Raw genomic sequence first — 27,986 nt, 5'->3', positions numbered from 1 at the left:
GTCTTTTGCCAGGAATGTTCACAAAAATGTTCCTAACACTATTCCACTAGTGTGGGGGTGACTCTCAACACTGATGATCACATAGTCACCAACAGGTTACAAACAATGTTTGTGTCTGGTATGGCCCCACCTTTGGATGTTGAGTAAACATGTTTACATAATAATACAAACATAAATGAAATACAGCTCCTCAAAGCTTGTACAGGCGACCAAGGATTTAAAATGAAATTTACAAATAGAGAATGGGATATTGCACAAGTACTTACTGGTCCAGATTTTTTGTTTGTTGTCACAGTAAAGTCAGGACAGAACAGGAGATCCTGTAAAAGAAAGTAAAAAAAAAAAGGAAAACATACTCAGGCCTAGAATTCTTGTTAATATAAATTCATTATTTTAAAAGTCCTGGTACCACATTGTTCAAAAGAAGCAGTGAGGAGATTCATAAATGTGTTTATTTACTTGGATCTTATGTAAACTTGCACCCTTCAGTGAAGATGATACTTTAAGCCTGTACCTAATTTACAAGAAAGTTCTTAATTTCTTTCTTTCATGCAAATTTGCTGTTTCTTACAGAAATGAGGAAGTATCAAGAGAAGATGACCAAGCCTTGAGAGGATAAATCCCCCACTGGTCCCTTCTGTTCTTCCCTTTCGAAATACATACAGGAGGAGAGGAATTTCAGCTGCCTACTCCCACCCATTTTAGTCATTATAAGACATTCAATTCACACTTGATCTCATGGACCACACTGTCAGGTCAGAAAAATTGAAAAAACATCAACAAAGAAGCGCTAGATCTTTAACAAAGAATGTATTCACGAAAATATTTTGCCTGCTTACACAAGTATATTTATATATTCTATTTATTATTTTATTTTGCTTTGTCAATGTCTCCCGCATTAACGAGGTAGTGCAAGGAAACAGACGAAAGAATGGCCCAACCCACCCACATACACATGTATATACATACACGCCCACACATGCAAATATATATACCTATACATCTCAACGTATACATATATATACACAGATATATACATATATACACATGTACATAATTCATACTGTCTGCCTTTATTCATTCCTATCGCCACCTCGCCACACATGAAATAACAACCCCCTCCCCCCAAATGTGTGCGAGGTAGTGCTAGGAAAAGACAACAAAGGCCCCATTCATTCAAACTCAGTCTCTAGCTGTCATGTAATAATGCACCGAAACCATAGCTCCCTTTCCACATCCAGGCCCCACAGAACTTTCCATGGTTTATCCCAGATGCTTCACATGCCCTGGTATACCACATTGTTCCAATTCACTCTATTCCTTGCACGCCTTTCACCCTCCTGCATGTTCAGGCCCCGATCACTCAAAATCTTTTTCACTCCATCTTTCCACCTCCAATTTGGTCTCCCACTTCTCACTCCCTCCACCTCTGACACATATATCCTCTTGGTCAATCTTTCCTCACTCATTCTCTCCATGTGACCAAACCATTTCAAAACACCCTCTTCTGCTCTCTCAACCACACTCTTTTTATTACCACACATCTCTCTTACCCTATCAATACTTACTCGATCAAACCACCTCACACCACAATTTGTCCTCAAACATCTCATTTCCAGCATGTGCACCCTCCTCCACACCACTCTATCCATAGCCCATGCCTTGCAACCATACAACATTGTTGGAATCACTATTCCTTCAAACATGCCCATTTTTGCTTTCCAAGATAATGTTCTCGACTTCCACACACTTTTCAATGCTTCCAGAACTTTCGCCCCGTCCCCCACCCTATGATTCACTTCCGCTTCCATGGTTCCATCTGCTGCCAAATCCACTCCTAGATATCTAAAACACTTCACTTCCTCTACTTTTTCCCCATTCAAACTTACCTCCCAATTGACTTGTCCCTCAACCCTACTGTACCTAATAACCTAGCTCTTATTCACATTTCCTCTCTGCTTTCTTCTTTCACGCACTTTACCAAACTCAGTCACCAACTTCTTCAGTTTCTCACATGAATCAGCCACCAGCGCTGTATCATCAGCGAACAACAACTGACTCGCTTCACAAGCTTTCTCATCCACAACAGACTGCATACTTGCCCCTCTTTCCAAAACTCTTGCATTCACTTCCCTAACAACCCCATCCATAAACAAATCAAAGAACCATGGAGACATCACACACCCCTGCCGCAAACCAACATTCACTGAGACCCAATCACTTTCCTCTCTTCCTACACGTACACATGCCTTACATCCTCGATAAAATCTTTTCACTGCTTCTAACAACCTACCTCCCACACCGTATGTTCTTAATATCTTCTTATGTACATCCTCTTTGTCAATCTCTCCTCACTCATTCTCTCCATTTGACCAAACCATTTCAAAACACCCTCTTCTGCTCTCTCAACCACACTCTTTTTATTACCACACATCTCTCTTACCCTATTATTACTTACTCGATCAAACCACCTCACACCACATATTGTCCTCAAACATCTCATTTCCGGCACATCCACCCTCCTGCGCACAACTCTATAGCCCATGCCTCACAACCATACAACATCGTTGGAACCACTATTCCTTCAAACATACCCATTTTTGCATTCCGAAATATCTATATATTTTTAATATCTATATTTTCCAAAAGAAGGAACAGTGAAGGGAGTCAGGTGAAGATATTCCCTCTAAGACCCAGTCCTCTGTTCTAAACGCTACCTTGCTAACGCGGGAAATGGCGAATAATATAAAGAAAAAAAAAATTTATTTATTTATATTATTTTGCTTTGTCGCTATCTCCTGCGTTAGCGAGGTAGCGCAAGGAAACAGACAAAAGAATGGCCCAACCCAACCACATACACATGTATATACATACACGTCCACACACGCAAATATACATACCTACACATCTCAATGTACACATATATATACACACACAGACATATACATATATATACACATGTACATAATTCTTACTATCTGCCTGTATTTATTCCAATTATTTATTCATTCCAATTATATGTTTCTTCTTTCTTCTTCTTTTAAACTATCCGCCATTTCCCGCATTAGCGAGGTAGCGTTAAGAACAGAGGACTGGGCCTTTGTGGAATATCCTCACCTGGCCCCCCTCTGTTCCTTCTTTTGGAAAAATAAAAAAAAAGAAAAAAAAAACGAGAGGGGGAGGATTTCCAGCCTCCTGCTCCCTCCCCTTTTAGTCGCCTTCTACGACACGCAGGGAATACGTGGGAAGTATTCTTCATCCCCTATCCCCAGGGATATTATATGTATATATATGTATATATATATATGTATATATATATATAATTCTTTTGCGCAATCCATCACTGATTCCCTAAATACATCCCATTCCTCCCTCACTCCCCTTACTTCCATTGTTCTCACCTTTTTCCATTCTGTACTCAGTCTCTCCTGGTACTCCCTCACACAGGCCTCCTTCTCAAGCTCACTTACTCTCACCACCCTCTTCACCCCAACATTTACTCTTCTTTTCTGAAAACCCATACAAATCTTCACCTTAGCCTCCACAAGATAATGATCAGACATCCCTCCAGTTGCACCTCTCAGCACATTAACATCCAAAAGTCTCTCTTTCGCACGCCTGTCAATTAACACGTAATCCAATAACGCTCTCTGGCCATCTCTCCTACTTACATAAGTATACTTATGTATATCTCGCTTTTTAAACCAGGTATTCCCAATCATCAGTCCTTTTTCAGCACATAAATCTACAAGCTCTTCACCATTTCCATTTACAACACTGAACACCCCATGTATACCAATTATTCCCTCAACTGCCACATTACTCACCTTTGCATTCAAATCACCCATCACTATAACCCGGTCTCGTGCATCAAAACCACTAACACACTCATTCAGCTGCTCCCAAAACACTTGCCTCTCTTGATCTTTCTTCTCATGCCCAGGCGCATAAGCACCAATAATCACCCACCTCTCTCCATCAACTTTCAGTTTTACCCATATTAATCGAGAATTTACTTTCTTACACTCTATCACATACTCCCACAACTCCTGTTTCAGGAGTATTGCTACTCCTTCCCTTGCTCTTGTCCTCTCACTAACCCCTGACTTTACTCCCCAGACATTCCCAAACCACTCTTCCCCTTTACCCTTGAGCTTCGTTTCACTCACAGCCAAAACATCCAGGTTCCTTTCCTCAAACATACTACCTATCTCTCCTTTTTTCACATCTTGGTTACATCCACACACATTTAGGCACCCCACTCTGAGCCTTCGAGGAGGATGAGCACTTCCCGCGTGACTCCTTCTTCTGTTTCCCATTTTAGAAAGTTAATACAAGGAGGGGAGGATTTCTGGCCCCCCGCATGAGAAGAGTGGGAGGTGGGTTGATTAGAAAGGGTAGTGAGTGGTGGGACGAAGAAGTAAGAGTATTAGTGAAAGAGAAGAGAGAGGCATTTGGACGATTTTTGCAGGGAAAAAATGCAATTGAGTGGGAGATGTATAAAAGAAAGAGACAGGAGGTCAAGAGAAAGGTGCAAGAGGTGAAAAAAAGGGCAAATGAGAGATGGGGTGAGAGAGTATCATTAAATTTTAGGGAGAATAAAAAGATGTTCTGGAAGGAGGTAAATAAAGTGCGTAAGACAAGGGAGCAAATGGGAACTTCAGTGAAGGGCGCAAATGGGGAGGTGATAACAAGTAGTGGTGATGTGAGAAGGAGATGGAGTGAGTATTTCGAAGGTTTGTTGAATGTGTTTGATGATAGAGTGGCAGATATAGGGTGTTTTGGTCGAGGTGGTGTGCAAAGTGAGAGGGTTAGGGAAAATGATTTGGTAAACAGAGAAGAGGTAGTGAAAGCTTTGCGGAAGATGAAAGCCGGCAAGGCAGCAGGTTTGGATGGTATTGCTGTGGAATTTATTAAAAAAGGGGGTGACTGTATTGTTGACTGGTTGGTAAGGTTATTTAATGTATGTATGACTCATGGTGAGGTGCCTGAGGATTGGCGGAATGCGTGCATAGTGCCATTGTACAAAGGCAAAGGGGATAAGAGTGAGTGCTCAAATTACAGAGGTATAAGTTTGTTGAGTATTCCTGGTAAATTATATGGGAGGGTATTAATTGAGAGGGTGAAGGCATGTACAGAGCATCAGATTGGGGAAGAGCAGTGTGGTTTCAGAAGTGGTAGAGGATGTGTGGATCAGGTGTTTGCTTTGAAGAATGTATGTGAGAAATACTTAGAAAAGCAAATGGATTTGTATGTAGCATTTATGGATCTGGAGAAGGCATATGATAGAGTTGATAGAGATGCTCTGTGGAAGGTATTAAGAATATATGGTGTGGGAGGAAAGTTGTTAGAAGCAGTGAAAAGTTTTTATCGAGGATGTAAGGCATGTGTACGTGTAGGAAGAGAGGAAAGTGATTGGTTCTCAGTGAATGTAGGTTTGCGGCAGGGGTGTGTGATGTCTCCATGGTTGTTTAATTTGTTTATGGATGGGGTTGTTAGGGAGGTAAATGCAAGAGTTTTGGAAAGAGGGGCAAGTATGAAGTCTGTTGGGGATGAGAGAGCTTGGGAAGTGAGTCAGTTGTTGTTCGCTGATGACACAGCGCTGGTGGCTGATTCATGTGTGAAACTGCAGAAGCTGGTGACTGAGTTTGGTAAAGTGTGTGGAAGAAGAAAGTTAAGAGCAAATGTGAATAAGAGCAAGGTTATTAGGTACAGTAGGGTTGAGGGTCAAGTCAATTGGGAGGTGAGTTTGAATGGAGAAAAACTCGAGGAAGTGAAGTGTTTTAGATATCTGGGAGTGGATCTGGCAGCGGATGGAACCATGGAAGCGGAAGTGGATCATAGGGTGGGGGAGGGGGCGAAAATTCTGGGGGCCTTGAAGAATGTGTGGAAGTCGAGAACATTATCTTGGAAAGCAAAAATGGGTATGTCTGAAGGAATAGTGGTTCCAACAATGTTGTATGGTTGCGAGGCGTGGGCTATGGATAGAGTTGTGCGCAGGAGGATGGATGTGCTGGAAATGAGATGTTTGAGGACAATGTGTGGTGTGAGGTGGTTTGATCGAGTGAGTAACGTAAGGGTAAGAGAGATGTGTGGAAATAAAAAGAGCGTGGTTGAGAGAGCAGAAGAGGGTGTTTTGAAGTGGTTTGGGCACATGGAGAGGATGAGTGAGGAAAGATTGACCAAGAGGATATATGTGTCGGAGGTGGAGGGAACAAGGAGAAGAGGGAGACCAAATTGGAGGTGGAAAGATGGAGTGAAAAAGATTTTGTGTGATCGGGGCCTGAACATGCAGGAGGGTGAAAGGAGGGCAAGGAATAGAGTGAATTGGAGCGCTGTGGTATACCGGGGCTGACGTGCTGTCAGTGGATTGAATCAAGGCATGTGAAGCGTCTGGGGTAAACCATGGAAAGCTGTGTAGGTATGTATATTTGCGTGTGTGGACGTATGTATATACATGTGTATGGGGGGGGTTGGGCCATTTCTTTCGTCTGTTTCCTTGCGCTACCTCGCAAACGCGGGAGACAGCGACAAAGTATAAAAAAAAAAAAAAAAAATATATATATATAATTATGGGAGTATGTGATAGAGTGTAAGAAAGTAAATTCTATGTTGATGTGAGTAAAACTGAAAGTGGATGGAGAGAGATGAGTGATTATTGGTGCTTATGCACCTGGTCATGAGAAGAAAAAGCATGAGAGGCAAGTCTTTTGGGAGCAGCTGAGTGAGTGTGTCAGCAGCTCTGATGCATGAGACCGGGTTTCAGTGATCGGTGATTTAAATGCGAAGGTGAGTAATGTGGCAGTTGAGGGTATAATTGGTATACATGAGGTATTCAGTGTTGTAAACGGAAATGGTGAAAAGCTTGTGGATTTATGTGCTGAAAAAGGACTGGTGATTGGTAATACCTGGTTTAAAAAGAGAGATATACATAAGTATATGTATGTGAGTAGGAGAGATGGTCAAAGGGCATTACTGGATTACATGTTAATTGATAAGCGTGTAAAAGAGAGACTTTTGGGTGTTAATGTGCTGAGGGGGCAGCTGGAAGGATGTCTAATCACTATCTTGTGGAGGCGAAGGTGAAGATTTGAAGAGGTTTTCAAGAAGAAGAGAGAATGTTGGGGAGAAGAAAGTGGTGAGAGTAAGTGAGCTTGGAAGTACCAGGAGCAAATGACATGAGGGGAGTGGGTGAGGAATGGGATGCATTTGGGGTAGCAGTGATGGCTTGCGCAAAAGATGCATGTAGCATGAGAAAGGTTGGAGGTGGTCAGATTAGAAAGGGTAGTGAGTGGTGGGATGAAGTAAAGTTGTTAGTGAACGAGAAAAGAGAGGCATTTGGATGACACTTCCAAGGAAAGAGTGCAAATGACAGGGAGATGTATAAAAGAAAGCAGCAGGAGATCAAGAGAAAGATGTAAGGGTTGAAAAAGAGGACAAATGAGAGTGGGGGTGAGAGAGTATCATTAAACTTTAGGAAGAATAACAAGATGTTTTGGAAGGAGGTAAATAATGTGCATAAGACAAGAGAATAAAAGGAAACATTGGTGAAGGGGGGCAAGTGGGGAGGTAATAACAGGTAGTGATGAAGTGAGAATTTGGAAGGTTTGCTGAATGTGTTTAATGATATAGTGGCAGACATAGGGTGTTTTAATTGGATTGGTGTGCGAAGTGTGAGGGGTCAGGGAGAATGGTTTGGTTAAGAGAAAAGTTGTAGTGAAAGCTTTGCGGGAGATGAAATCTGGAAGGGCGGCAGGTATGGATGGTACTGTATTGGAATTAATAAAAAAGGGGGTGACTATGTTATTGATTGGTTGGTAAGGATATTCAAAGTATGTATGGATCATGGTGAAGTGCCTGAGAATTGGCAAAATGCATGCATAGTGCCACTGTACAAAGGCAAAGGGGATACAGGTGAGTGTTCAAATTACAGAGGTATAAGTTTGTTGACTATTTCTGGGAAATTATATGGAAGGGGATTCACTTAATCAAAACTGTCGATACTCTCACTCAGCTGCTCCCACAACACAAACTTTCTTCTCATGGCCAGGTGCATAAGCACTAATAATCACCCATGTCTCACTATCCACTTTCTGTTTTACCCACATCAATGTACAGTTTACCTTCTTAAACTCTTTCACACACTCCCACAACTATCTCAGGAACAGTGCTACTCCTTCCTTAGCCCTTGTCCTCTCATCACTCCTAAACAACCCCACATAGACTCATCTATAACCCATGCCTTGCATCTATACCATATTGTTAGGGTTACTATATCTTCAAACAAACCATTTCTGTCCTCCAAAGTAACGTTCTCTTTTTCTACACATTCCTCAGCACTCCTAGAACCTTTGTACACTCACCCACTGCATGATTCACTTCTGCTTCCATGGTTCCATGGCCAGTGACATAATTCATCAAGTGCATTATTCCTTCTCACTTTATTGTTAAGTGGTATGCTACTAATGTAACACTGAAAATCTTTCACCTACACATAAAGCATGAATAAGGCTGTGTGCAAGTGGGATAGATTCTCCTTCACCTTCCTCTTCACCTCCTGCAGGTAGGCTTGACCAAAAGAAGCCACGCCAGTCTGGATCCTCAAAGATATATGGAATCACTCTTGTAAGTATTCGCATGCTATTAAGCACTGTGGGAAAAAAGGTAACCAATGATTTCTAAGGAATATTTCTATATGCAAAACATGTAAAAAAAAACTGAATAGTAACTTATTAAATTTTCTTGTATAAAAAAAACCTTAATTAGTATCATAGTTAACATCAGTGCATTCAAATAAATTCACTTTATACAGAAGGAGCTGTGGGACTGTGTTCATCAGGACAAGAAAGTGTGTTAAAGAATGATGTAAGTCTGAATGAAAGCATATTACAATAGGTGGGTAACTGTTGTTGCTTATGCACCTGGTAATGAGAGGAGTGAAGAAGACAGGAGTGCTTTTTGTGAGGAGGTGAGTAACTGCTTTGTCACTTTGTCACTTTTGATGGGATCAAATTTTGTTGCTATGTGATCTCAATGCATGAATGGATGATGTGACAAATGATGGGAAAACTGATGAGCATGGAGTCACCAGGGTAAATAAAATTTTCAAAAAACACTTGTCAAGCTGAATGGAAAATTGTATGGGAGGGTATTGATTGAGAGGGTGAAGACATGTACAGAGCATGAGACTGGGGAGGAGAAGTGTGGTTTCAGAAGTGGTAGAGGATGTGTGGATCAGGTGTTTGCTTTGAAGAATGGGTGTGAGAAATACTTGGAGAAACAGATGAATTTGTATGTGGCATTAATGGATCTGGAGAAGGCATACAATAGGGTGGATAGAGATGCTTCGTGGAAGGTCTTAAAAGCATAAGGTGTGGGAGGTAAGATGCTAAAAGCAGAGAAGTATTTATCAAGGGTGTTAGGCATGTATATGAATAGGAAGAGAGAAGAGCGACTGGTTCCCAATTAAGGACAGTCTGTGACAGGGGTGTGTGGATGTCCCCATAGTTGTTTAATTTGTTTATGAATGGAGTGGTTTGAGAGGTAAATGCAAGAGTTTTGTAGAGAGGGGCAAGTATGCAGTCTGGTTGGGATAAGAGGGCCTGGGAAGTGAGTCAGTTGTTGTTCGCCGATGATACAACACTGGTGGCTGATTCGAGCAGGATACTGCAGAAATTGGTGCCTAAGTTTAGAAAAGTATGTGAAATGAGATAGTTGAGAGTAAATGTTAATAAAAGCAAGGTTATTAGGTTCAGCAGGGTTGAGGGACAAGTTAGTTGGAATGTGAGTTTGATTAGAGAAAAATTGGAGGAAGTGAAGTGTTTTAGATATCTGGGAGTGGACTTAGCAGCGAATGGAACCATGGAAGTGGAAGTGAGTCATAGGATGGGGGAGGGGGGGTAATGGTTCTGGGAGCGATGAAGAATGTGTGGAAAGAAAGGATGTTATATCGGAGCAAAAATGAGTATGTTTGAAAGAATAGTACTTCCAACATCATATGGTTGTGAGACACGGGCTATAGATATGGTTGTACAGAGGAGGATGGATGTGTTGGAAATGACGTGTTTAAGGACAATATGTGGTGTGAGGTGGTTTGATCGAGTAAGGAATGAAACGGTAAGAGAGATGTGTGCTAATAAAAAGAGTGTGGTTGAGAAAGCAGAAGAGGGTGTGTTGAAATGGTTTGGACATATGAAGAGAATGAGTGAGGAAAGGGTGACAAAGAGGATATATATGTCAGAGGTGGAGGGAACAAGAAGTGGTAGACCAAATTGGAGGGGGAAGGATGGAGTTACAAAAATTTTGAGCGAGTAGGGCCTGAGCATGCAGGAAGGTGAGAGGCATGCAATGAATAGAGTGAATTGGAAAGATGTGGTATACCACAGTCAAAGTGCTGTCAATGAACTGAACCAGGGCATGTGAAACATCTAGGGTAAACCATGGAGACTTCCGTGGGGCTTGAATGTGGATAGAGAGCTGTGGTTTTGGTGCATGACACATGACAGCTAGAGACTCAGTGTTGACAAATGTGGCCCTTTTTGTCTGTTTCCTGGCACTACCATGCTGAAGCAGGGAGCAGCAATGCTGTTTCCTGTGGGGCTGGGTGGCGCAGGAATGGATGAAGGCAAATGAGTATGAATGCTATTCATTTTATCATATTTTGTCGCTGTCTCCCACGTTAGCGAGGTGGTGCAAGGAAATAGATGAAAGAATGGCCCAACCCACCAACATACACATGTGTATACATACACATCCACACCCGCACATATACATACCTATACATCTCAACGTATACATATATATATACACACACAGACATATACATATATACACATGTACATAATTCATCTGTCAGCGGATGGAACCATGGAAGCGGAAGTGGATCATAGGGTGGGGGAGGGGGCGAAAATTTTGGGAGCCTTGAAAAATGTGTGGAAGTCGAGAACATTATCTCGGAAAGCAAAAATGGGTATGTTTGAGGGAATAGTGGTTCCAACAATGTTGTATGGTTGCGAGGCGTGGGCTATGGATAGAGATGTGCGCAGGAGGATGGATGTGCTGGAAATGAGATGTTTGAGGACAATGTGTGGTGTGAGGTGGTTTGATCGAGTAAGTAACGTAAGGGTAAGAGAGATGTGTGGAAATAAAAAGAGCGTGGTTGAGAGAGCAGAAGAGGGTGTTTTGAAATGGTTTGGGCACATGGAGAGAATGAGTGAGGAGAGATTGACCAAGAGGATATATGTGTCGGAGGTGGAGGGAACGAGGAGAAGAGGGAGACCAAATTGGAGGTGGAAAGATGGAGTGAAAAAGATTTTGTGTGATCGGGGCCTGAACATGCAGGAGGGTGAAAGGAGGGCAAGAAATAGAGTGAATTGGAGTCATGTGGTATACAGGGGTTGACGTGCTGTCAGTGGATTGAAGCAAGGCATGTGAAGCGTCTGGGGTAAACCATGGAAAGCTGTGTAGGTATGTATATTTGCGTGTGTGGACGTGTGTATGTACATGTGTATGGGGGGGGGGGGTTGGGCCATTTCTTTCGTCTGTTTCCTTGCGCTACCTCGCAAACGCGGGAGACAGCGACAAAGTATAAAAAAAAAAAAAAAAAAAAAAAAAAAACATAATTCATACTGTTTGCCCTTATTCATTCCCGTCGCCACCCTGCCACACATGAAATGACAACCCCCTTCCCCCATATGTGCGCGAGGTAGCACTAGGAAAGACAACAAAGGCCACATTTGTTCACACTCAGTCTCTAGCTGTCATGTAATAATACACTGAAACCATTGCTCCCTTTCCACATCCAGGCCCCACAAAACTTTCCATGGTTTGCACCAGATGCTTCACATGCCCTGGTTCAATCCACTGACAGCATGTCGACCCCGGTATACCACATCGTTCCAATTCACTCTATTCCTTGCCCGCCTTTCACCCTCCTGCATGTTTAGGCCCCGATCACTCAAAATCTTTTTCACTCCATCTTTCCACCTTCAGTTTGGTCTCCCACTTCTCCTCGTTCCCTCTACCTCTGACACATATATCCTCTTTGTCAATCTTTCGTCACTCATTCTCTCCATGTAACCAAACCATTTCAAAACACCCTCTTCTGCTCTCTCAACCACACTCTTTTTATTACCACACATCTCTCTTACCTTTTCATTACTTACTCGATCAAACCACCTCATACCACATATTATCCTCAAACATCTCATTTCCAGCACATCCACCCCCCTCCGCACAACTCTATCTATAGCCCACGCCTCATGACCATATAACATTATTGGAACCACTATTCCTTCAAACACACCCATTTTTGTTTTGCAAGATAACGTTCTTGACTTCCACACATTTTCCCAATGCTCCCAGAACTTTCGCCCCCTATCCCCCACCCTTTGATTCACTTCCGCTTCCAAGGTTCCATCCACTGCCAAATCCACTCCCAGATATGTAATACACTTCCCTTCCAGTTTTTCTCCATTCAAACTTACCTCCCAACTGATTTGTCCCTCAACCCTACCGTACCTAATAACCTTACTCTTATTCACATTAACTCTCAGCTTTCTTCTTTCACACACTTTACCAAACTCAGTCACCAGCTTCTGCAGTTTCTCACATGAATCAGCCACCAGCGCTGTATCATCAGCAAACAACTGACTCACTTTCCAAGCTCTCTCATCCACAACAGACTGCATACTTGCCCCTCTTTCCAAGACTCTTGCATTCACCTCCCAAACAAGCACATCCATAAACAAATTAAAGAACCATGGAGACATCATGCACCCCTGCCGCAAACCAACATTCACTGAGAACCAATCACTATCCTCTCTTCCTACACGTACACATGCTTTGCATCCTCGATAAAAACTTTTCACTGCTTCTAACAACTTACCTCCCACACCATATATTCTTAATACCTTCCACAGAGCATCTCTATCAACTCTATCATATGCCATCTCCAGATCCATAAATGCTACATACAAATCCATTTGCTTTTCTAAGTATTTTTCAAATACATTTTTAAAGCAAACACCTGATCCACACATCTTTTACCACTTCTGAAACCACACTGTTCTTCCCCAATCTGATGCTCTGTACATGCCTTCACCCTCTCAATCAATACCCTCCCACATAATTTCCCAGGAATACTCAACAAACTTATACCTCTGTAATTTAAGCACTCACTCTTATCCCCTTTGCCTTTGTACAATGGCACTATGCAAGCATTCCACCAGTCCTTAGGCACCTCACCATGTCAACAATACAGTCACCCCCTTTTTCAATAAACTCCACTGCAATACCATCCAAACCCACTGCCTTGCTGGCTTTCATCTTCTGCAAAGCTTTTACTACCTCTCCTCTGTTTACCAAATCATTCTCCCTAACCCTCTCACTCTGCACACCACCTCAACCAAGACACCCTATATCTGCCACTCTATCATCAAACACATTCAACAAACCTTCAAACTACTCACTCCATCTCCTCACATCACCACTATTTGTTATCACCTCCCCATTAGCCCCCTTCACTGATGTTCCCATTTGTTCCCTTGTCTTACGCACTTTATTTACCTCCTTCTAAAACATCTTATTAATCTCCCTAAAATTTAATGATACTCTCTCACCCCAACTCTCATTTGCCCTCTTTTTCGCCTCTTGCACCTTTCTCTTGACATCCTGCTTCTTTCTTTCTTTCCCACTCATTTGCATTATCTCCCTGTAAAAATCGTCCAAATGCCTCTCTCTTCTCTTTCACTAATAATCTTACTTCTTCATCCCACCACTCACTACCCTTTTAATCTGCCCACCTCCCACGCTTCTCATGCCACAAGCATCTTTTGCGCAAGCCATCACTGCTTCCCTAAATACATCACATTCCTCCACCACTCCCCCTTACGTCCTTTGTTCTCACCTTTTTCCATTTTGTACTCAGTCTCTCCTGGTACTTCCTCACACAAGTCTCCATCCCAAGCTCACTTACTCTCATCACTCTCTTCACCCCAACATTCTCTCTTCTTTTCTGAAAACCTCTACAAATCGTCACCTTCGCCTCCACAAGATAATGATCAGACATCCCTCCAGTTGCACCTCTCAGCACATTAACATCTAAAAGTCTCTCTTTCGCGTGTGCCTATCAATTAACACGTAATCCAATAACACTCTCTGGCCATCTCTCCTAGTTACATATGTATACTTATGTATATCTCTCTTTTTAAACCAGGTATTCCCAATCATCAGTCCTTTTTCAGCACATAAATCTACAAGCTCTTCACCATTTCCATTTACAACACTGAACATGTATTGAATATGTACATGTGTATATATATGTATATGATTGTGTATGTGTCTGTATATGTGTATATATTATGTATGTGTATTCATATGTACATGTATGAGTGTGTATGTCTATATGTGTGAATACAAGTGGATTGATTTTGGAAGGGCATGTGACAGGAGGAAGTTGAGAGTAAATGTGAATAAAAGCAAGGTTATTAGGTTTATCAGAATGAAGGACAGGTTAGTTGAGGTATGAGTTTGAATGGTACAAAATTGGAGGAAGTGAAGTGTTTTAGATATCTATAAGGGATATAGCAGCAAATGGAACTATGGAAGCAGAAGTGAGTCACAGGGTGGGTGTGGGGTCAATGGTGTGGAAAGGGGGATAGTTATCTAGAAGGGCAAAAATGGGTATGTTTGAAGGTATAATGATCCCAACAATGTTGTATGAATGCAAGGCATTGGCTCTATATGAGAATGTGTGGAGGAGGGTGGATGTGTTGGAATTAATTATTTGAGGAAAATATGTGGTGTAAGGTGGTTTGATCAAGTAATAAAAGTGTAAAAAATGGAGTGTCAAATTTGGAAATATGTGAGGGTAAAATATCCATCTCCACACCACTTGTCTTGTGCCATAAAACTGGCATATTCCAAGACTTCTGCCCCTTAAAATTCTCTGCAAATGAAAATATTTTCTTCTTTTATGTTGGAGACTCCAGTTACGGACAAAATGAAAAGGAAAAAGAAGAGACAAAGGAAAACATTTATGAATTCTGAAGGAGAGCCTATGTCTTAAAAAGTGCATCAGTTCAAATTTGTTCAAAGTTTCCACATAATTACAAGTTTGTGTAAAGCTAACATAATACATTACTTGTAAATGACACCAACTTCAGACTCCACTTATTCAAGATCAACAATTCATTAACCTAAGCTTGCATTAACATCAAATTAATCCACCTTTGCTTGAGGTTACTACTGCATCACTCTATATGGACAAACTTAACAACTTCTATAAACAGATCAAATACATCAATCTGGGTCTTTGTGATATTAAAAATGAATTGAATTATTTAAGATTTATACAATCTGGAAAGATTGATTAGAGAAATCAGGTAACTACAAATGCAAATGAGATTATTTGGAATATGTCTCAAGTAGTACTCCTATGCTTTCGGCGAGGATTATAACTTTACTTTAGGACTCTTATTCTTCCGCACAAAAGGGTCCAGACTTCAGTAACAACATCCTATTTCTAGTAAATCAGACACCCCTAGTGCTAGATCTTAACAAATCAAGCTCTGAGATCTGTTGTTCAGTGACTGGTGAATGCTGCTACCAATTTCTAATAAGCATTTGCTCTTTCAGTCTGACATTAAAAACAAAGCACAAAATTTCCTTAACATACTACACTCTCTTAACAAGAAAATTGATGAAATTAAGTGTGGAATCAAAGGGGGCCCTCTTTTATAGTATCTAAAACTGGATAATAATGCATACAGTATGGATCAAATTCCCTATTCTATAAGTAATTACATACCTGATGATTTGTGTAAATGTTCTTGGATAGGTAAATACTTACCAATTTGTTGTTCCTGTTGAGTAGAACACCCAGTATCTGCAGCTCGGACAAGTTTTTCTACTGCTTTGTAACACAATGTAGCAAGATTAGATGGTGCCTCCTCTCTAAGGGAGCGAATTTCAGCAGCGGGAATAAGTGCAAATACATCTTGCACACTTGTTACATGTTCACCCCAGAACTGCTCCCAAAATGAGTCATCTGATGCATCAATAGGCTGAAAATATTTCTCTGGCATTAAAAAACAGATGGCATTAGAAAACATAGTTCTATCAAATGTCTTTTTCCCCCACACATTCTCACTATTTCCCGCATAAGCAAGGTAGCGTTAAGAACAGGGGACTGAGCATAGGAGGGAAAATCCTCACTTGGCCCCCTTTTTTGTTCCTTCTTTTGAAAAAGTAAAAACTGGAGGGAAGGATTTCCAGCCCACCCTTCCCTTCCCTTTTAGCCACCTTTCATGACACGCAGGGAATATGTGGGAAGTATTCTTTGTCCCTCATCCCCAAGGACAATATATATATATATATATATATATATATATATATATATATATATATATATATATATATATATTCATTTATTATACTTAATCGCCATCTCCTGCATCAAATAGGTAGTGCAAGGAAATAAATGAAGAATGGGCCAACCACCCACATAAACATATATTTATTCATGTATTTATTTTGCTATATCGCTGTCTCCCGCGTTAGCGAGGCAGCGCAAGGAAACAGATGAAAGAATGGCCCAACCCACCCACATACACATGTATATACATACATGTCCACACACGCAAATATACATGACTATACATCTCAACATATACATATATATATATACACATACAGACATATACATATATACACATGTACATAATTCATAGTCTGCCTTTATTCATTCCCATCGCCACCCCGCCACACATGAAATAAAAACCCCCTCCCCTTATGTGTGCGAGGTAGCGCTAGGAAAAGACATCAAAGGCCACATTCGTTCACGCTCAGTCTCCAGCTGTCATGTAATAATGCACTAAAACCACAGCTCCCTTTCCACATCCAGACCTCACAGAACTTTCCATGGTTTACCCCAGATGCTTCACATGCCCATATATATACATATATATTTCAACATATACATACATACACATACAAAGACATATACATATGTACACATGTACATATACTTGCTGCCTTCATCCATTCCCGTCGCCACTCCGCCACACATGAAATAGCACCCTCCCACCCCAGCAAGGTAGCACCAGGAAAAGACAAAAAAAGGCCAAATTCATTCACACCCAGTCTCTCGCTGTCATGTGTAATGCACCGAAACCACAGCTCCCTTTCCACATCCAAGCCCCACAGACCTTTCCATGGTTTACCCTAGATGCTTCCCATGCCCTGATTCAATCCATGGAGTGAGTATTTTGAAGGTTTGTTAAATGTGTTTGATGATAGAGTGGCAGGTATAGGGTGTTTGGTCAGGGGTGTGTGCAAAGTGAAAGGGTCAGGGAGAATGGTTTGGTAAACAGAGAAGAGGTAGTGAAAGCTTTGCAGAAGATGGAATCTGGCAAGATAGCAGGTTTGGATGGTATTGCAGTAGAATTTATTAAAAAACGGGTAACTGTAGTGTTGACTGGTTGGTAAAGTGCCTGAGGATTGGTAGAATGCATGCATAGTGCCACTGTACAAAGGCAAAGGGGATAAGGGTGAGTGTTCAAACTAGAGGCATAAGTTTGTTGAGTATTCCTTGGAAATCATATGGGAGGGTATTGACTGAGAGGGTAAAGGCATGTATAAAGCATCAGACTGGGGAAGAGCAGTTTGATTTCAGAAATGGTAGAGGATGTGAGGATCAGGTGTTTGTTTTAAAGAATGTATGTGAGAAATACTTAGAAAAACAGATGGATTTGTATGAAACATTTATGGATCTAGAGAAGGCATATGATAGGGTTGATAGAGATACTTTATGGAAGGTTGTATGAGTATATAGTGTTGGAGGTAAGTTGCCAGAAGCAGTGAAAGGTTTTTACCAAGGATGTAAGGCATGTGTACGAGTAGGGAGGAGAGTGATTGGTTCCCAGTGAATGTCAGTTTGCAGTAGAGGTGTGTGATGCCCCCACAGTTGTTTGATTTGTTTATGGATGGGGTGGTCTGGGAGGTAAATGCAAGAGTTATGGAGAGAGGGGAGAGTATGTAGTCTGTTGGGGATGAGAGGGCCTAGGAAGCGAGTCAGTTGTTGATCACCGATGATACAGCTCTAGTGGCTGATTCATGTGAGAAATTGCAGAAGTTGGTGACTGAGTTTGGAAAAATGTGTGAAAGGAGAAAGTTGAGAGTAAATGTGATTAAGAGCAAGGTTATTAGGTTCAGTAGGGTTAAGGGACACGTAAATTGGGATGTAAGTTTGAATTGAGAAAAATTGCAGGAAGTGAAGTGTTTTAGATATCTGGGAGTGGACTTAGCAGCAGATGGAACCATGGAAGTGGAAGTGAGTCACAGGGTGGGGGAGGGGGCGAAGGTTCTGGGAGCGATGAAGAATGTGTGGAAGGACAGAATGCCATCTTGGAGAGCAAAAAAGGTATGTTTGAAGGAATAGTAGTTCCAACAAAGTTATATGGTTGAGAGGCATGGGCTATAGATATAGTTGTACAGAGGAGGGTGGATGTGTTGGAAATTAAATGTTTGAGGAGAATATGTGGTGTGAGTTGGTTTGATCAAATAAGTGATGAAAGGGTAAGAGAGATGTGTGGAAATAAAGAGTGTGGTTGAGAGAGCAGAAGAGGGTGTGATAAAATGGTTAGGACCTATGGAGAGAATGAGTGAGGAAAGATTGTCAAAGAGGATATATGTGTAAGAGATGGAGGGAACAAGGAGAAGTGGGAGACCAAATTGGAGGTGGAAGGATAGAGTGAAAAAGATTTTGAGTGATCAGGGCCTGAACATGCAGGAGGGTGAAAGGCGGGCAAGGAATAGAGTGAATTGGATCGATGTGGTATACCGGGGTTGACGTGCTGTCAGTGGATTGACTCAGGGCATGTGAAGCATCTGGGGTTAACCATGGAAAGTTTTGTGGGGCCTGGATGTGGAAAGGGAGCTGTGGTTTTGGGCATTATTGCATGACAGCTAGAGACTTAGTGTGAACGAATGGGGCCTTTGTTGTTTTTCCTAGCGCTACCTCACACACATGTGGGGGGAGGGGGATGGTATTCCATGTGTGGCGAGGGGGCGATGGGAATGAATAAAGGCAGACAGTTTGAATTGTGTGCATGGGTATGTGTCTGTGTGTGTATATATATGTGTACATTGAGATGTATAGGTATGTAGATTTGCGTGTATGGACGTGTATGTATATACATGTGTATGGGGGTGGGTTGGGCCATTTCTTTCATCTGTTTCCTTGCGCTACCTCGCAAACGCGGGAGACAGCGACAAAGCAAAATAAATAAATAAATAATATATATAACGGGAAGGCAATGAGGGATCTTGTGTGTGTATATATATGTGTACATTGAGATGTATAGGTATGTAGATTTGCGTGTATGGACGTGTATGTATATACATGTGTATGGGGGTGGGTTGGGCCATTTCTTTCATCTGTTTCCTTGCGCTACCTCGCAAACGCGGGAGACAGCGACAAAGCAAAATAAATAAATAAATAATATATATAATGGGAAGGCAATGAGGGATCTACAAATGCACTGAGATCGTGGTGTATGGAGGAGGGTCTATACAAGATACCTCATTGTACAGCAGGAGAAGGCTTACAGCACACTGACAAAATTAATATAAATACTGAAATATTTCATTAAGAAGTCTGATTCATTTACAATATATATATATATATATATATATATATATATATATATATATATATATATATATATATATTTTTCTTGCCGCTGTCTCCCGCGTTTGCGAGGTAGCACAAGGAAACAGACGAAAGAAATGGCCCAACCCACCCCCATACACATGTATATACATACACGTCCACACACGCAAATATACATACCTACACAGCTTTCCATGGTTTACCCCAGACGCTTCACATCCCCTGATTCAATCCACTGACAGCACGTCAACCCCAGGTATACCACATCAATCCAATTCATTCTATTCCTTGCCCTCCTTTCACCCTCCTGCATGTTCAGGTCCCGATCACACAAAATCTTTTTCACTCCATCTTTCCACCTCCAATTTGGTCTCCCACTTCTCCTCGTTCCCTCCACCTCCGACACATATATCCTCTTGGTCAATCTTTCCTCACTCATTCTTTCCATGTGCCCAAACCATTTCAAAACACCCTCTTCTGCTCTCTCAACCACGCTCTTTTTATTTCCACACATCTCTTACCCTTATGTTACTTACTCGATCAAACCACCTCACACCACACATTGTCCTCAAACATCTCATTTCCAGCACATCCATCCTCCTGCGCACAACTCTATCCATAGCCCATGCCTCGCAACCATACAACATTGTTGGAACCACTATTCCTTCAAACATACCCATTTTTGCTTTCCGAGATAATGTTCTCGACTTCCACACATTCTTCAAGGCTCCCAGGATTTTCGCCCCCTCCCCCACCCTATGATCCACTTCCGCTTCCATGGTTCCATCCGCTGCCAGATCCACTCCCAGATATCTAACACTTTACTTCCTCCAGTTTTGCTCCATTCAAACTTACCTCCCAATTGACTTGACCCTCAACCCTACTGTACCTAATAACCTTGCTCTTATTCACATTTACTCTTAACTTTCTTCTTTCACACACTTTACCAAACTCAGTCACCAGCTTCTGCAGTTTCTCACATGAATCAGCCACCAGCGCTGTATCATCAGCGAACAACAACTGACTCACTTCCCAAGCTCTCTCATCCACAACAGACTTCATGCTTGCCCCTCTTTCCAAAACTCTTGCATTCACCTCCCTAACAACCCCATCCATAAACAAATTAAACAGCCATGGAGACATCACACACCCCTGCCGCAAACCTACATTCACTGAGAACCAATCACTTTCCTCTCTTCCTACACGTACACATGCCTTACATCCTCGATAAAAACTTTTCACTGCTTCCAGCAACTTGCCCCCCCACACCATATATTCTTAATACCTTCCACAGAGTATCTCTATCAACTCTACCATATGCCTTCTCCAGATCCATAAATGCTACATACAAATCCATTTGCTTTTCTAAGTATTTCTCACATACATTCTTCAAAGCAAACACCTGATCCACACATCCCCTACCACTTCTGAAACCACACTGCTCTTCCCCGATCTGATGCTCTGTACATGCCTTCACCCTCTCAATCAACAAAGGCCATATTTGCTCACACTAAGTCTCTAGCTGTCGTGTATAATGCACCGAAACCACAGCTCCCTTTCCACATCCAGGCCCCACAGAACTTTCCATGGTTTACCCCAGACGCTTCACATGCCCTGGTTCAATCCACTGACAGCACGTCCACCCCGGTATACCACATTGTTACAATTCACTCTATTCCTTGCATGTCTTTCACCCTCCTGCATGTTCAGGCCCCAATCACTCAAAATCCTTTTCACTCCATCTTTCCACCTCCAATTTGATCTCTCACTTCTCCTTGTTCCCTTCACCTCTGACACATACATCCTCTTTGTCAATCTTTCCTCACTCATTCTCTCCATGTATCCGAACCATTTCAACAAACCCTCTTCTGCTCTCTCAAACACACTCTTTTTATTGCCACACATCTCTTTTACCCTTTCATTACTTAATCAAAACACCTCACACAACATATTCTCCCCAAATATTTAATTTCCAACACATCCACCCTTCTCCCCACAACCCTATCTATAGCTCACGCCTCACAACCACATAGCATTGTTGGAACCACTATATATATATATATATATATATATATATATATATATATATATATATATATATATATATATAGTGGGATATCCCTATCCCTGGGGACAAAGGAGAAAGAATACTTCCCATGTACTCCCTGCGTGTCGTAGAAGGCGACTAAAAGGGGAGGGAACGGGTGGCTGGAAATCCCCTCTCGTTTTTTTTCAATTTTCCAAAAGAAGGAACAGAGAAGGGGGCCAGGTGAGGATATTCCCTCAAAGGCCCAGTCCTCTGTTCTTAACACTACCTCGCTAACGCATGAAATGGCGAATAGTATGAAAGAAAGAAAATATATATATATATATATATATATATATATATATATATATATATATATATATATATATATATATATATATATATATATTTTTTTTTTCATACTATTCGCCATTTCCCGCGATAGCAAGGTAGCATTAAGAACAAAGGACTGGGCCTTTGAGGGAATATCCTCACCTGGCCCCCTTCTCTGTTCCTTCTTTTGGAAAAAAAAAAAACGAGAGGGGAGGATTTCCAGCCCCCCGCTCCCTTCCCTTTTAGTCGCCTTCTACGACATGCAAGGAATACATGGGAAGTATTCTTTCTCCCCTATCCCCAGGAATACCCTATCCCCAGGAATATATATATGTATATGTATATTCATAAATGCCCATAAATGCACATATACATACATATACATATCAATATACACACATATACATACACATACCCAGACATATACATATATACATATGTACATATTTAAACTCGCTTGCCTTCATCCATTCCTGCTGCTACCCCGTCCCACAGGAAACATGGTGCATATAGTGCATAAGAACGCGCACTTTCATAAAAACACATAATACTTTCCAACAGCCAGGATTTGAACCCAGGACCTTTTGTATGGTTGTCTGGAATGCTAACAGACAGGCTATGGTCCCTAACAGGGAAATAACTATTCGATTAGAAGTAATTGAATACTCTTCATCTCACATCTATGAGCAATAGGGTCTACACCAGTCAAATCCTATCAGGCTCACATTGCCAGCAACTAGCACTTTACAGAACCTTACTGTACAAACACAGAGGTATATGAACATGCACTTTCATACAACACATATACCCTCCAATTGCCAGAATTTGAATCCAGGGCCTTTTGCGTGGTAGTCAGGAATACTAACAGCTAGGCTACGATCGCCCCTAATAGGGAAATAACTACTTGATTACATATATATATATATATATATATATATATATATATATATATATATATATATATATATATATATATATGGTTGCGAGGCGTGGGCTATGGATAGAGTTGTGCGCAGGAGGATGGATGTGCTGGAAATGAGATGTTTGAGGACAATGTGTGGTGTGAGGTGGTTTGATCGAGTAAGTAACGTAAGGGTAAGAGAGATGTGTGGAAATAAAAAGAGCGTGGTTGAGAGAGCAGAAGAGGGTGTTTTGAAATGGTTTGGGCACATGGAGAGAATGAGTGAGGAAAGATTGACCAAGAGGATATATGTGTCGGAGGTGGAGGGAACGAGGAGAAGAGGGAGACCAAATTGGAGGTGGAAAGATGGAGTGAAAAGGATTTTGTGTGATCGGGGCCTGAACATGCAGGAGGGTGAAAGGAGGGCAAGGAATAGAGTGAATTGGAGCGATGTGGTATACAGGGGTTGACGTGCTGTCAGTGGATTGAATCAAGGCATGTGAAGCGTCCGGGGTAAACCAAGGAAAGCTGTGTAGGTATGTATATTTGCGTGTGTGGACGTGTGTATGTACATGTGTATGGGGGGGGGGTTGGGCCATTTCTTTCGTCTGTTTCCTTGCGCTACCTCGCAAACGCGGGAGACAGCGACAAAGTATAAAAAAAAAAAAAAAAAAAAAAAATATATATATATATATATATATATATATATATATATATATATATATATATATATATATATATTACCCCTGGGGATATGGGAGAAAGAATACTTCCCACATATTCCCTGCGTGTCGTAGAAGGCGACTAAAAGGGAAGGGAGCGGGGGGCTGGAAATCCTCCCCTCTCGTTTTTTTTTTAATTTTCCAAAAGAAGGGACAGAGAAGGGTGCCAGGTGAGGATATTCCCTCAAAGGTCTAGTCCTCTGTTCTTAACGCAACCTCGCTAATGCGGGAGATGGCGAATAGTATGGAGAAAAAATTTATATAAATATCTATTTATATCCCTGGGGATAGGGGGTTAAGAGTACTTCCCACATATTCCCTGCGTGTCGTAGAAGGCGACTAAAAGGGGAGGGAGCGGGGGGCTGGAAATCCTCCCCTCTCGTTTTTTTTTTTTCTTTTTTCTTTTTTTTCCAAAAGAAGGAACAGAGAATTGGGCCAGATGAGGGTATTCCCTCAAAGGCCCAGTCCTCTGTTCTTAACGCTACCTCGCTAATGCGGGAAATGGCGAATAGTTTGAAAGAAAAGAAAAATCTATTTATCTTATTTTGCTTTGTCGCTGTCTCCTGCGTTAGCAAGGTAGCACAAGGGAACAGACGAAGTATATATACTCTTATATAAATATATATATATATATTTTTTTCTATTTTGCTTCGTCACTGTCTCCTGCATTAGTGAGGTAGCGCAAGGAAACAGACGAAAGAATGCCCTAACCCACCCACATACGCATGTATATACATAAACGCCCACATACGACATATACATACCTATACATTTTAATGTATACATACATATACATACACAGGCATATACATATATACACATGTACATATTCATACATGCTGCCTTCATCCATTCCCGCCGCCAACCCACCACACATGAAATGACACCCTTCATATATATATCCCTGTCCTTACATGACTCCCTCACATACACCATTCTATGCAGTCTTCCACTATTTCTACCACTTCACTGCTCTTCCACTTTATTTTTCCTTGTCACAGGTGGTCTATCTGTCACAACATCTTTAACTGAACTAACATACACTCTTCTTGTAAACTACCTGTCTTGCATTCTTTACACATGCTCAAAGCACCTCAAAGTATTGCGTTTCACCCACTCTACTACTCAATAATATATCCCCTTTTCATTCCCTGCATTACACTCCTTCATTTCTTTCTTCATTCCATCTAGTAATACCACAAGCTTTTCTCAAATATCTCATTTCCACAGCCAGGATTCTTGACCTCTGCAACTAATTCCATGTCCATTTTTTGCTGCATAGGTCAGGGTCAGGAGGACTATGCTGTCCCTTAAACCTTTCTTCACCTCCATAATCACATCTCTACTTTTACTATTCTCTTGAAGGACCCAGTTAATCTTCTACCATATACTGCTCTCTCCCTTATCTCTCCTTCCATATCACCAAACTTACTCAAGGTAGCTTCTAAATACTTATATTCTGTCACCTCCTTTAGTCTTTCCCCCATATCTATTCCACACTTTTTTTCTCACTCTACAGAGCCGTACAAAATCTATAATTTCACTCTATTTCATTTCAAATACCAGTCCTTTACTTTAACCATAATTTACCTTCAATCGCCTACACTTACACATATAAAACACACTTAGAACCTCCTGCAACTCGAAATAAACGACTAGTATCATCCACAAACAGCCTTGTCACTAGCCACCTCACCACCACACTCCATCTCTCTCTTCACCCCCTTGCCCTAGTTTTGCTTTCATTTCTCTCATCACCTCATCAAATAAATGTTATAAGCCGTGGCAGCATCATACAGCCCTGCCTCACACCTACATGTAACACCAACACTTTCATTCAACTCAAAATCTGCTCTTACACATGCATTTGCTACTTCATAGAAGGCTTTCACACCATCTAACAGTTGTCTCCCTACCCCATATCCCTTAACACATCCCCTGAACCATTCCACTTGACTCTGTTATATGCTTTCTCCAGATAAGTAAAAACTGCATACATCTTCTTACCTTTGCTAGATACTATCCCCATAGTCATTCTAACCATAATAATTTGATCTACATATCCCCTATCTTTCCTAAAAAAACCCTTGCGCTTCACTTATTCTACAATCAGACACTTCCAATACTCTATTAATCAACACCCTTGCATACACTTTTCCTGGTATACTAAACAGACTTACTCCCCTATAACTTATACATACATCCTTACCACCTTTTCCTTTTTGAATAAAGAAACAATAATAGCTTTCACTGAATCCTCAGGCACAACCTTCTGCTTCCATGCTAAATTACACATCAAATGCATCCACTCTTTCACATGTTCTCCTACTTCAACATTTCAACTGTAATCCCAACACCCCAGGTGCCTTTCCTAACTCCAACCTCATTATTACTCTTTTAACTGCCCAGCTTGCTAAAGTCCCCAGTTTTTTTCCTTTTCCTTCCATCCTCCATACCCAGGCATGTACCAATTTCTGCTTCACTTTTTCCCACATTCATCAGTTCTTCAAAATACACCTTCCATATTCCTTTCACTTCCTACTTTTGATCAAGCAAATCTGACTGTTATTTGGTGAAAGTAACCTATAAATATTGCCAAAAACATACTAAAGTAATTGGTGACAAAGAATGTATGTACAGTTCATAGTTTCTATGACCTAATCAGATACAATATATCATGTTTCTGAGGATATATCACTTCAATATTCCTTGAAATCATCTTACTACATGTATATAATAATTCAAAACTCTGTAGCAAAATCCTCTATTTAATGAAAAAAATTCTAACCTGGGACATTATGAGAAATCATCCACCTATTGAAACTTTCTGACATTAGAAAAAACTGCTGCTCACCAGCAGATGAGGCTGCAGGTGGCAGCCATTCTTCCAGTGTTTATACTTTTTTCTACCCAATTGCTTGGCCCAAGTTTGTTTTGGCTTTCAAATCATTTATCATTTTGCACTTTTTAGTAAAACTGCACCCTCAATATCACTCAAAAGGATATCAATCTATGATGGTGAATATGTAAGAAAAAAAATCAAAATTACAGTTCTATTCTCATGTCTTTCCCAACAAGTACGACCTGGCTCATTTCAAAAGACAGGTTTTTCACTCTCAAAAATTCATAAGTACTTCCCCGTTTTTTTCTATTCAATTTCATAATTCTCTCTATATTTCAATTAGAGCCCAACCTTAATGTTTGTGACTGGAGATTTCAACATAATAAAAAGATAAGCTCTACTCAAAGAGAGGAAAGTGTCAGGGATAAAGTGCAAGTAGACCTACATGAACATGACCGATTCAACAAAGTGGTGGTGTACATGGTGCAAAGCTTATGAACAAGATGTTAACCTATCCGTAAAAAGTTGAAATACGGACAAAGATTCCTTATAGTGTCACTATTGCGTAACTTTATCACGATCATGGGATGGGCCAGCAAACTGTTCATCATACAAAGGCTAAAATGGATAATCTTTCGAATTTTATTCACTGCTACTTCAAATTAAAGCCAGTGATAGTCCGAACTCAGTTTAATGCCCTTACATTATATATCTACCATACGCATCAACTTCTATTCAACTACTGTGGCCATAGCCACCAGAAGCAATGGTCACATCGATTAAGTAAAGAAAATGAAGATAAATATTGTAAATGGTAACCATAAGTACCCAATACCTTATCAGTAATACAAGATTATGTAGTTAGTGAGATTCAAGCTTGGTTGAACGAAAGTGTCAGCACATCTAGCTTGACAGTGCGATACCTTTTCTCTCTAGTCACGAGAAAGATAATCATTTTATGAGAACTGTATGAAACCTTCCTACTTTCAAAGGTGTTGCGACAAATCGTAACATTCAGTGTTTTTACTTCTTTATGATTAAATCCACTTATTTTGAAACATCTTGTGAAGTAAACTAACTCTTACCTGTGTTTTTGTAGTGAGTTGAACAACTGCTTTCCTAAAATGCAATTTCGTATCAGCATTTCCCATTATGGCCAATCAATATTTCTTTCGCCACGGTGGAACAGCTGTTGACGACTGTTTACGCTTCCTTGGTCCGTTGTGGTCCAGTGCCAGCCAGGCTCGCCCAGCTGTCAAATTGTCTTCATTCACTCCTAACCATTGTTTCATCTTTATTCAATTCCATTGTTTTATCATTCTTCCCGATTTGATATTTTACCTTCAATCACTCCAAATCAATAATGTCCTTACTTACACCGTTCATCAACTGTCTGTTATTCCTTACCAGTATTGTCTATTCATTCACTCTATATAAATATTCTCGTTGCTTAGTCTCTGTCATTGTTGTCTTCATTCATATCGCATCAT

General features: G+C 41.0%; 1 protein-coding gene across 2 annotated transcripts in view; it reads right to left on the bottom strand.

Annotated features, from left to right (window-relative positions):
* Nucleotides 1-27,716, bottom strand: part of LOC139757280 (protein HID1) — a 115,713-nt gene extending 87,997 nt beyond the window's left edge. For both annotated transcript variants that reach the window (XM_071677627.1, XM_071677628.1), the window contains exons 1-4: nucleotides 27,582-27,716; nucleotides 15,851-16,064; nucleotides 8,493-8,650; nucleotides 267-320 (exon numbers count right to left, since the gene is read on the bottom strand). In XM_071677627.1, coding sequence (XP_071533728.1) covers nucleotides 267-320; nucleotides 8,493-8,650; nucleotides 15,851-16,064; nucleotides 27,582-27,647 — 492 coding nt within the window. In that variant the 5' untranslated portion in view covers nucleotides 27,648-27,716. The remainder of the gene's footprint in view (nucleotides 1-266; nucleotides 321-8,492; nucleotides 8,651-15,850; nucleotides 16,065-27,581) is intronic.
* Between the last annotated feature and the right edge of the window lie 270 nt (nucleotides 27,717-27,986).

The sequence above is a fragment of the Panulirus ornatus genome, chromosome 25, assembly GCF_036320965.1.
Source record: "Panulirus ornatus isolate Po-2019 chromosome 25, ASM3632096v1, whole genome shotgun sequence".
NCBI classification, from domain to species: Eukaryota; Metazoa; Arthropoda; class Malacostraca; order Decapoda; family Palinuridae; genus Panulirus; species Panulirus ornatus.
Note: the sequence above shows the minus strand (reverse complement) of the source record. Positions and strands in the feature narration are given on the sequence as shown.